Genomic DNA, 12,698 nt, shown 5'->3' on the forward strand with positions numbered 1-12,698 from the left:
CTAGTTTTTGAGAATTTCACAGCTACGTCTGCAGCTGTCTGACTTACAATGACAAAGCAAATGTTATGCATGTATAACTGGAAAACACAAATTTTTGATGAACGCACCAGAATGCAGCATGTTAAAATTGTACAACATGGTGACTGCAACACTGTGAAACTATCATCACTGGCTTCCTTCTAAACTGTCTGTAACATGTCAGCCTGTAGAGCTTCCAGTACTATAACACCGAAGTGCTGTGAAGTGACTCTACCCATTTTGTACACAATGATGATGTATGCACGTTAATTTGATCCAGATGATTTCATGTAGGTAAATAGTTGCAAATACAAAATGTTGTAATCTTGTTCTGATTGGACTGTCAGAGTAAATAAGAGAATAGAGGGTCATTCTTTTACAATTGTATGTTGTACAACATTCATGATTTTATCCATGCTAGTGGCATGGGTTTGTGGATGGCAGTGTTTGGATATCTGCCGAGCACTTTGGTATTTCATGCATAAATAATAATTGAGTTAACTGCTGTGAAATGTGGTTCAGACATTAATGGTACGCATAATCCCTTTGACTGTAGTGATCCAAATGCTTTTAGTTGAACGTCTTGACAACTATTGGATGGATTGATATGAAACGTGGTTCAGACATTCTCATCCCTATAGAATATATGATCATATAATTGGTGAAGTTTTCATCTAGAGCCAACATTTGTTCAAAATTCATATTTGTCCAGGACTTTGGTTTATGACCAAATACCTGCTAAACTAACGACAATCCCATCAGCATCAGCTGAACTGTCTTTATGGGTGGAGCCAAACACGGAGGCTGCAAGCAGCCCATCCTTGGTAATGCCATTAGAACAAGAACAGCCACGGGTGGAGTGGCCATTGGGCAGATCGGGACATGTACCATACGGCCCTGACACCAGTAACAAATCTGAGCACCCTAGGGTGCAGAAAAGTTGTTTATTGTCTGGCAGCTGCCACGCCTAACAACCTTTTGGTGGACACCCTGAGTTAGAACTCACTATTTGGTGCAGACCCCTCATTTATTTGAATGGAGCCTGTCTGGTGTGGCAGCAGGTGGTAAAACAAAACAACACAGTGTCATCTGCCAAAAAAGTTGAACTAAGCTCAACTACTGCTACAGGGCAATGCAATATCATCTGGCAAAGTGCTGCAATGGTCAATCAATTCATGCAAGCACACATTCCTGGTGTATTCATTTGTAACTTGAACACCGTGTTTCTAATGACTAAGCATACCTGCAAGGAACAAAAAATAAAATTGTTGTCGCTGTGATAAATCTCTAAAGATGTACAATCCTGTGTCAGACCATTATCTAAACCACTGTGCAGCGCTGCTTTGTCATCTGGGAGCCGTTAAATTCATTGATCTGTTCCTCCAACTAGAGTGTCTGCAACATATTTTATTGTCTCAAGAACAACAGCACTTGGTCTGAATCCCAAATTAAGCTTGTTTTATTCTTCCCTGTTTTGAACCAGCAGCCTCCAATCAGATTGCTTTACACTGAGCTCATTGTTAATTACGCCATTACAAAATATAAGCAAATATGAGTCAATTTTTTTCTGTTTAGGCGAAGACAGTTTGATGTTAAACAACCAAAGAAAGAAAAGTAAAGAAGCAAAATAGAAGGAGATCAGTGAAGGTGTTGTTTTAGAAAAAACTAAACAGCCGCTGTTACATAAGAAGGTAAAAACTAAACACCCTCAAATGTTTCCATGAGCCATCACTCAACACCGAGCCCTGACTCACCAAATGAAAACCACCAAGAGTTTCCCCCTTTACACACGCACACACACGTTGGGTGGAGGATTTAATTCAAACAAAGCAATCTTCCAAACCTTCAAAACAGCAGCCTAAAAATCTGACAAATTTGTCCACTTATCAGTCTTACTTATTTGGTCTCTGAGCTTCTGTCCGGGGCCTAAAACCTGATCCAGAACTGCTGAACCGCGTGTTTGTGTCACAACAAACTAAAACTATTCTGTAGACTTGAATCATTGTTGGTATACAAACGATATTTTCCCCATTTAATTCTATTCTATCTGAGAACCTGAGGTGACTCTCCTCTGGTACTTTGTGTTTTTTTTTCACTGTAGTAATTAACACATGCCTTTGTAGCACTTCGTATTGGTTCCCCTTAATTTCGACATAGTCTCCCCTAGTGGCGAAGAAGCTGTAACACGATTAACCAGCAGATAATAACGGCAACGCGGCCACAGCGTGTTGAGATGTGACGATGTTCATTTATCCAGCAACGTTCATTCATCAAGGGCTCGGCAGCCAAACCTTAAACCGCCACCGACAAAAGAAGAAGAAGAGGCGGCGGCGGCGGCGGCGGCGCAGCGACGTGAACAAACACAATGAGTGAGAAGAAAAAAACAACAAAAAAAAAACACACGCTCCTTACCCAGAAGATGAAGTTGAAGAAGAAAAGCATGTACTTGATGCATTTGCTGCAGCCTTCGACTCCCATGGTTCGTCAGACAGATAGATATACTCGGCGCAGAGTTCAGGAGAAGGTGGAGACGGCAGACCGGGTTCCTCGACGTGTAACGGGGCTGAATCTCAACTGGGAGTCCTGGACTTTAGCTCAGAGACCGAGGCAACACCCAACTCCTCCCTCCCTCACGGTTTCAGCACCCCGCCGTTGTCCACTCAGTGACGCCAGATTTGACTGACAGCCCAATCAGAGCCCAGGACCCACCCCAAATGTTTTTTTTTCTTGTGATACTGAAAAATATTGTTGTCGTTTTCCTGTTGTTTGATATGCAGTGTGATAAAGTAAACGCTTTGGTGATGTACCACAGGCCCGGTGGTGATGTGCCACACATACATCACAAATACAGCTCTTGGTTTTAACATCTACCATAATGCACCATGTGCTGCCACAGAGCATACATGTACCACACACTGCTGACTATAAGTTAATGTGCTAGAACATAAACCATAGAATAATACATTTATGATGCATATGTAACCTTTTTATTAAAATTGTAGATCTATTTAGATTATTTAAAAATGCATTTTTTAATATATGTATGTGAAATTATGTGTGAGGCATATCTATTTCTTACACTTGATACTGTCACTTAATGACTGTTTTAACTTAAGGTTGATTTTATATGATGTTCGACATCACATATCCCAAGTCAAAAAGTCATTTAGGATTTTTATCTTCCCCAATAGAATCCATTAGTATTCCTATAAAAGTCTGCAAATCCTATAGGATATTCTATCCACTTAATAGGAAATGTTTTTGGTTTTATTTGAACTTTCACAGTCCTATTGGAAATGTATATATTTTCTATTCAATCTTACTAAAATTATTATTTATGTTCTGTCCTCTCTATAATAATTACCAGTAGGACTCTCAATTCTGATTGATACCGAAGCAAAAAGAAATATTATATTTAGAAAGATAACTGTCACCGAGTGACTAAAATAATGAAATGTACTTGCTATCAAATGGATACATTTAGAAGCAGGCTGAGATTTTAGAGTTTGAAAAACTTGTAGTTATGCTATTATAGATTACATGCGTATGTCTAGCTGAGCTAATATGAACTAATCCATATACTGTTTGGTTGTAACGACACATAACACATCTTTTTGTTGTACTGTCTCCTGTAAATAACTATTATATACTAATCTGTACTCAGTCGTACCAAAAATAATCTAAATACTTTACCACATCTTCTATAGGAATGTATCACAGAACATCTTATAAAGTACTGCAGATCCTGTGGTAAAGTATGTGATAAAGTTACATTATCAGCGGCACAGTAAAGTACCACAGAAGCCGCTACTGGTGTCGCTTATGTGGAACACAGAACATCTGAAACTGTAGACTGTCTGACTCGCCCTCCTCCTCACTCCCAGATCTCAAACAACATTGAGTGCAGCTGGATGACAGAGCCCCACAGGTGTGCCTGAGTGCACCGCCAAAAATCTTTCACCATATTGTTTTTGGTTTGCATTTCTATTCTTATTAGGGGTCCAAGCATCAAGGTTGCTTTCCAGGGGTCCAAGCATAATTATTATTATTATTATTCTTGATCAAAATAAGATTATGCAGGATAAATTATAAACAGTGCAAAGGTGACATTTAAAGGGGAAGGTTGTAGTGCACGCAAAAAAGCTCCAGAAAAAAAAGACCCATGTCGACCATAGGAGGGCGCAATGATAAATATGAAAGCATTCGGTATGACCATTCATTGCACATTCCAATACTTAGTACTTGAAAATTGATTCAGAGGTTTCCTCCTAATTTAAAAATACTTTTCCAAATTACACCAAAATCCATGTGTATACAGGATATATCAGCGAACTGTAAGCATGAATGAAAGAGTACAGATGTCTTTTTGCAGACATTTACTGTGCTGGCCAGAATATATGAGAATATATTTTCTGGAGATCATGTACGGTTGTTTGGTTGCATTAAAGGACCAGACAAGTTGTGTTGACAACATCAGATATCATTTTAGAATAGAAAGAGTTGGTAATAAACCTTTGAGCTGGTTTTCCAACCGCCAGTAGAGAAAGAAAAGAAATTGAAAATGGAGCCAGTGCTATTGTAACGACCGTCATTTAGAGAGGGTGTTGCATGAAGGGTTGTTTGTGGCCTCACTTTTGCTAAGCTTGTGAGTGTTTTCAGTTTGTTTCAAAAGTGAAAATGTTTTGTCAGCCCAGTTTCTCCAGCAGTTTCTGAAGACTTGCGGACAGTAACTGTTTGCTGTCACAGAGGAAATAAATTTATGTAAGTAAACAAGTAATGTCTTCTGACGTCTTTACTGAAAGAAATGAACCAGGGTGAAAATAGAGTGCAGTGAAGTTAGTTTTAGGTTGGGTGTTTGAACCAGACCAATGACATAAAGTTGGATGACACGTCTCCACTTCCTCCCACTGTACAAAAATGAAGCCAAAATATCTCAGATACAGACACTGGTGATGTCATTTGGAGCCAGAGTCTAGAACAGTAGTGATCAGGCAGTGGAGCCGAGGTATCAGTATCAATGAGTGCTGTCAAACATGATGTCACACCTCTTTAGCATCAAATTAAAACAAACGTATGTAAGCATGATAAGAACTTCCTAAAATGACAGAAACCATCTTTGTGAAAACTTTACATGACGTGTAATTTGACGTTTTAGTTTGGCCCATGGTTACTGTCTTCCTACTCAGTTTCACTGGATGGTTGGCTCAACTCCGAGACCTTGTTCTCAACTACAGTTTCACTTAGGGACCATCAATAAATTACAAGATATTATCAATTAGGGCTGCACAATATATCGTTTCAGCATTGTCATCACGATATGAGCATGAGAAACTGTCACATCACAGTACGTGCAATGTAAAGTAAGGCGAGTTAACTCAAACAAGTCATGCTACAACTTTCTTGCTGCTTATTATTTTAGTAATTCAAAGAGTGTCCAATAATGGTCGACACAAACTAGTTCCTAGATACAGGGCGGAGAAAAAGCGTAGAAGTTTTTTTAGCCCATGTTTGTTTACATTTTGGAAAACGAAGTGCAGTGAATTATTTATTTTAAGTTCCTGTTCGTTATATACCATTCATGTACTAACCACTGTTACTTTTTTTTCTCCGGTTTCTAATCCGATTTATGGAAGTTTGTTATAGGGGTGTTCTTGTCTGTGTGTTCAGGTCTGACTGAAACATGACACGATGTTGTTTTCGATGTCAGTTTGAGTGTTTTGATACGATATGTATATAAATGTAACCTCTAATATAATCCATGAGGAGCTCTCAGACCCTTTTATTTTGTCAAAGCAGCTCTCAGGGTAAAATAAGTCCGGGACCCCTGACAGAGATGGTGTGTTCTATAGCTTTGGGCCATCATTGACAATAGATTCAACAGTATAATCAGGCTATGTTCAAACACTCTGTTGTTCTAGATTACTCATCTCGAGTATATGATTAATTCATTCTGATCCACTAAGCTTTGTCATTATTTAATCCTGTCCAGCTGTTGTTGCATATGGTATGTCTGCAAATGTTTCACAATAAAAGCACTGTTAAGAAATGGTAGAAGGCTTTTAATTTGAAACTGTTACAGGGAGTGTTGAGTTTTTCAGTGTAACACAGCGATTTCAACAGGGCAAACGGGAGTGGCTCAAAACAAGGCTTCCAGCTAAGATATGACCAATTATATAACGGAGGGAATTAGAAATAAAAACCCGCCTATAATAAAGATCTTTAACCTTCTGCAGTTGAGGTAAATAAAGTTACTATTTAACTTAAATAAAGTAATTTACTCCACTTTAAGAGTTCTTGAACACATGGAGTTTGTTGCTAGAGAATGACATACAGGCTCTGCATGCACAGTGAACCACGGATCACAATCGTTCTTGATAAGTTTATCAAACAACTAAATTAGCCCCCCACCCCACCCACACCCGGTCATCAACCACAACCTGAAAATACGTGATAAAATAGGAAATAAACAGTGAAAAGAAAGATTTGGTTTGGTTTGTGCAGCTCTATTTTCATATATTATGTTAATGGATTCTTAAGTATACACTGTGATTTACAGTATATGTACATGCCTCTAGGATTTGGAGAGACAGATCTTTCCTCTCCCTTTTCATGTCCTTGTTGGATGTCTCAAATTTAACATCTGGAATCAGAGGGAAGTCCTCCATCACTGCTTTGGCCGTCAAAACAAACCACACTCCTGTTACAGTGGGTGTTTCTTCTTCATTGGATAGTCACTGAGACCCCATATAAATGACATTGACCCTGACAAAACAGCCTCACAAAACCTTTAACAGATTTGTAATTTCCCTTCACATTTGCCTAAATTGGTTCGAATTAAATTGTTTTTCACACAAACATATCTTACAAAATCTCCTCAGCTTACCTTGACAACAATTACATCACAGCTGCTTCCATCCTGTTGAACTGGGTGGCACAACACTCAGTCTGTTTGGCCACGGCAGGTCCTCCTCATCCTAGAAGTCTTCCCTGAATTAGATTAATGTTAATACACTTTACATTGTTATGTAGGTGATGTGAAATTATAATGTCAGCTCACAGACATTTAGTACCACCAGTAAATTTACCTTATCATCACTAATGCATGAATAATGGGGATAGATGAGCCTTAAATATGACTGACTGAATACTGACCTCTACATTTAGCAGTACCAACTCTTCATAATTCCAACAGTTTTCACTGTTGTTTGTGTAGATGAATGTAACTAAATGTCACTCACTAAACATTCAGATACTGTATATTTGTATTATAATTTTCAATAGTCATAATCATCAAAATTAAAACAAAAATGTTTGAAATATTACTTTATGTGTAATGAATCTAGAATATATGAAAGTTGCATTTTTAAAATGAAATTACTGAGGATATAAAATAACTTTTGCATGATATTCTATTTTTTTGAGATGCACCTGTATACAGCTCGAAGCGAACATGACAGTAGAACACAGCAGATACCTGAATGTGAAAACAGCGACACAATACAGAATCTGAATTATATTCTAAAGAAATGAGATTAACACACACAGACACTTCCAAGAATGTCTCTCAGCTCTCCTGCACACACGAGCTGAGTCTCACAACATTCGCCTCTGCACCCATATTCACCATTTTTCTGCCTCTACAGCATAGACCTCTGCAATATGCATCAATATTCACTGTATTCATCAATATTTCAATGTTTGTATTTTCAATGTTATTTGCAACTTGGCTCTGTGCAAATAAATAGAGTTTTGTATGTAACATGAGTGTTGTGTGTTTCTGTTTTTCAGCCCTCTGCTGCTGAGGATGCAGAGAATGATATTGCCACCACAGTTATGGGCAATTGCACATTCCAAAGATATGAGTTCGGGGAGCCAGGCGATGTAGGGGTTGTCATTGAAGGCGTGAAAGTCCTCACCAATGTGGGAAGTGCCATGACTGCTTTCATCTTACTGTTTGGGCTAATTTATGCCCTGGCTCTTACTTTCCCAGACAGCCTGAAATACACTTTTGAGTTTGTCCAGAACGTCCTTATGAATCTGGATGGAAACAGGCTCAACACCAAAATACAGCATCTGAAAATCAAGCTGTTTGTGTAAAATGAGGCACAGGTGACAAATAACACTGAGACTGGGGACTTGTTTTTGTTTTGTTGTTTTTGTTTTGTCATTGTCTGAACTGAGCTTTACCTGAACCTGGTCTGAACTGAGCCGAACCGAACCTGGTCTGCACTGAACTGAGTCTGAACTGAACTGAGTCTGAACCAAACCTGGTCAAAAAAATTCAAAAACATTAAATTTGGAGATATGTGGTTTTGGTTGGACAGCGAGCCATAGGGAGTAGAGCATTCTTCTGTAATTGCTCCTCCCTGATGTTTTATTGCCTGGAGCAGTTGTCTAAGCCTGTTGAATTTTGAACTGCATTTGTAAAATAGGGAGTCATTTTGCAAAAATGTTTATGGACTTTTATTGTTGAATTGTACAGAGTTTTTCATATCTTAACTGTACTTCAGTTAGTATTCCGATTTGTTAAAAATGAAGGGTTTGTTATCCATGTAATTGTATCAATTGTGGTATCAAAACCACCCAATGACATCCTGTTTTGAGAATGGCGCAAAGCGTCCACCTCTGTAGTATCACTGTTTGCAGCTGTGGGGCATTTGGGATAGTTGGGCTTGGGAAGTTTTGAAAATGTTGTGGCAGGTACTTGATTATAACACCCTTCTTAACAAAAGTTACAAAAGTTCATGTGTGTTCAGGCACTGAATGGTCTCATGTGTTTCCTAAAGGAGGGGGGAATCAAATTCATTTATCTCACCTACTTTCATTTCCAATTAATTATAATTTTTTAGGTTGAACAAACACAAATCATTTTATCTACTTTAATGTAGTTACTTTATTTTAGCTGTCTTTGACACAAATGAGTAGAAGTAACTCAATGAAATTATATTACATGGATGTTTTTAGTTTGAGTTGGACCAACATAAAGAAGTGACTTAGATTAACTCAAATACATTATACTGCATAGATGTACTTGTTTTGAGTTTGGGCTACATATATTTATTGGATGGAAATCCTGCCCACAATTTAATTGAGTTCATCCAATGAGTGATGATTTTTTGAGTGCATTTGTTACTCCATGTCGTTAATGTATGAGTCCAACCCCCTTCATCAACCCAACCACACCCCCCACCATCACATTGCAGCACCACCTTGAAACCAGCAGCAGAGGCAGCCACAGAGCCAGACCCACATCTGAGAGCTGGCATGGCAGGACAGACACTGACACTGTTGTGTTACATGTTGAATGAAGACTGACATGCTGTCTCTCCACACACGGGGGCGACATTATGCAGGATTGTTTGGTTCAGTGTAAACAAGCAAAGTTGGTATAATGAGGGTTTTTTTAACAGCAATATAATGGGATCTCTGTTTAAAATGGTCTTGTGACGAGGAAGCTGAGTTCAAAATCCCACCTGCTGTGTAATGATTTATTGGTGTGCACCGCAATGAATGTATGAGCAGCAACATGAAACCAGCAAAAACAACATAAATCATTGGCCAATTAATACATACACCAGAATTTGCCGAACTATCCTGTCCAGAAAAATGAGTGAATCTAAGTGTCTGAGGGTTTCTTGTTATGAATCTTAAAAAGCTAGATAAAGTTAATGTCACAGTGAAGAGTGAAACTTCAGATAGTTATAGTTCACAGTGGATAAAGAAGCTACGCCCTTTAATCTGTGAAGGAACTGCAGTGACCACCTCTGTGTCCCTCTTCTTCCATAGCAGAGTGGTCATTTTAAATTGTAATGTTTAAATAACTTAAAATAAAAGAAAATGTTCATATTTATTAGAACGTCGTACTCCCATTGCCTAGAAGTATTAACCTCTTTTATGATAAAAAAAAACTTTAACTCATTAATATGAAAATGACAGTGATATATTTACTATAATTCATGATGTGGTCTCCCACTTTCTCCCTTCCACCAGGACAGAGGTAATGGTTCTGACAGCATGTCACACTCTGCTTGGTCCCATCTGATTTAAAAAGCACATGTAAACACTGGCAGCAGTTTTCTCACTGGAGTTTTCCTCCTCTTTCATTACATGTCCTCTTTCTTCCAGTGCTGGCTTTGCAAAACACATGTTTTGCTCTGTTTTCTTACCAAATGTAGTGTAGGTACTCCTATATGTGCACACATGCAGTTGAGGAGGTGTGTGAAACTGAATGTTGTCAACGATATGCAAAAAAAAAAGTCCTATTGAGATTATTTTGGCAGATACTGCGATTATGATATGTGTCACAATTTCAGTTGGAATGGTCAGTTTTTGCATTTAATCTTCACTGAAAAATAGATCAAAATAACGATGATGTGATTTTTGTTGGGTCTTGTACTGAACAAACATGATCTCTTCTGTCTTCTGTAAAAGAAGTTGTTGCTCTTGCGATTTGGATATTCCTGTTCAGCTCTATTGTATACTCTCGTGTGCCTCTGTCTGTTTTTGTGACACAGCCTTTGTGATATGGGCAGAGCACAGACACAGCACAGTGAAGTTGGGAAACAGATCGGTTTGTGCAGATACTATTTCAAATGCTCTGGCAAGGTGAAGGATATAAACACACTGTTAATACGAGCCCCTATAATCAGTCTCAACCTGTGCCATTTGTCTTTGTGCTGTATAAGATAACTTCCTCTTGAATTTCATGATGGAAATACATAGAGTAGAACGGCTGATGGAGATCAGCTCTGCGACAGGCAGGGGAGGTTTATCTTTGCCCATGTCTGGCAAAACTAGAGCATAACTTAAGACCTGTTTCTTTTGATCGGGGATTTTCTGCACCACACCCCCTGTAGCATCAGTCTAGAAGGTGATGGCTTATGATTTTCTCAAATGTTCAGCTAAAATCTTTATTCCAGCGTCTGTGTGTAAATGTACAACAGAAGGATCTAAGTGCTGAAGATCGCTTCTTGATGAAGATTGCCTTTACATGATGCATGGCTGCTACTCTCTTTCACTACTTTTTCAGTCAGCATGAGCTCAAGCATCATGTCATTACGGAGCCTCGCACTCTTCTTCACCTTGGGGGATATTTTCTTCGAAACCAGCCACCATCTCTTCAACAGGTGTCTTTGATAATAATAATTGTTGACACCATTGGTTAGAGGAGTCTTTCCTGTTTACAAGTCTTTCACTGAATGGTCTTAATCACCTTTGATTTTCATGGCATGTAACTTCACCACAGTGAATCACTTTATAACACATTTTTTATCCTTTGATTTTCCCCTTCTTTTTTGAGATACTATAAACAGCCCTACATCTGTCAAATGCAGTGTGCTGAGGGATAGAAAAATTGAGAATTATTTTGATGTCAATCATGCTATGAGTCCATGGGATGGGGAGTGAGTTTTTTCTTCCCATATTTAGTTTTCATTTTGTTCCATTGTTTTCTTGTCATCACAATTTTTGCACACTTTTGGCCCTGCTTCTTTCTGTAGTCAGTGTGTTCTGTTGTTGTGCACTGTTGTCCTTTTCCTTTTCTCTGTCCCACTGTTTTCTTATGTTTGTGTCTGACACTCAGACTGTGGCTACACCTGATCACCCTGTGTGCTGTCTGTCTTCTCCACCGGTTGGGGTCTGTTCTGTATTTACATCGGAAAGCTCTCCTCCTTCATTATTCTTGCCTTTATCTTGTTACTCACTCACTCTGCTCTCATGTCTGTTACTCTGCACAACGTTGCTCCTCGTCTGCTTTCTCTTAACATTGACATTGAGAGTCCATCTTTTTCAGCTGTTTCCCTCTCACTGACTTCTCTTCCTAAACACATCCCAAAAGTATTTAATTTGATTTCAATTCTAAAAATATATATTAGATCTAAACAAAATAAGCAAAATATATGTAAAAAGCTACAGTGCTACAATCTGCTTTTATTAAAAGGACAAAAAAGGACAAGTATAAATAAATAGATAAATAAATGTAAAAAGAAAGAAAGAAGAAATAGCATTTTTTATGTATGTATGTATGTATGTATTTATTTATTTATTTATTTATAATTATGTTATTTTTCGGCATTCATAGTATATAGGTCTCAATGCTCATGAAATCCTGGCAAGGAAGAAAATGGTCAACACTCACTCTCCGGTCAAGTTGCCTTTTGAGACTTTGGAGGCGGGGACACCTTTGATTGGTTACATTGAATACTGACCACAACCTCTGATTATATATATATAGCTAGCAAATAAACAACTGTATAATACAGAAATATATATTTCAGACAAACTGAGAATCTTAGAAGACAGGACATGGCTCTAGAACAGGCAGTAATTCAGACAGAAAGCAGAGTCCAGGATGTTTGAGCACTTAGAAAAGATTCAATTAGAGGAGAGCAATGACTCCCTCTGTAACAGTTACTATAAAAGGAAGGCAGACACAGAGTGTCTGCTTTGCTACAGCAGGTGGAGGGTTTGAAAAAAAGAGGCTGAGGTTTTGAGGGAAGAGTCTGCTGAAATTCAGGACAAACATCGCCACCTTTGAGCATGAACAATATTCAGATGCCTTTAGAGAAATGAACATGGATTCAATCACAAACAGCGGTGAGCTTATGAATCCACAGAAATAAATGAATGAAAAAGTCAAGCATGCGAGCGGAGACACTATCTCGTCTTTTCTGGAATCCAAG

The 12,698-nt window shown here is 38.4% G+C and overlaps 1 protein-coding gene across 1 annotated transcript in view; it reads right to left on the minus strand.

Annotated features, from left to right (window-relative positions):
- cd81a (CD81 molecule a) overlaps window positions 1–2,615 on the minus strand; it is a 34,597-nt gene extending 31,982 nt beyond the window's left edge. The window contains exon 1 of the mRNA XM_023429697.2: window positions 2,431–2,615. Within this exon, the coding sequence (XP_023285465.1) occupies window positions 2,431–2,496 (66 nt within the window). The 5' untranslated portion in view covers window positions 2,497–2,615. The remainder of the gene's footprint in view (window positions 1–2,430) is intronic.
- Window positions 2,616–12,698: the final 10,083 nt, after the last annotated feature.

The sequence above is a fragment of the Seriola lalandi genome, unplaced genomic scaffold (genome assembly GCF_002814215.2).
Source record: "Seriola lalandi dorsalis isolate HSWRI2012SDOR001 ecotype SW California unplaced genomic scaffold, Sedor1 jcf7180002054898, whole genome shotgun sequence".
Classification (NCBI taxonomy): domain Eukaryota; kingdom Metazoa; phylum Chordata; class Actinopteri; order Carangiformes; family Carangidae; genus Seriola; species Seriola lalandi.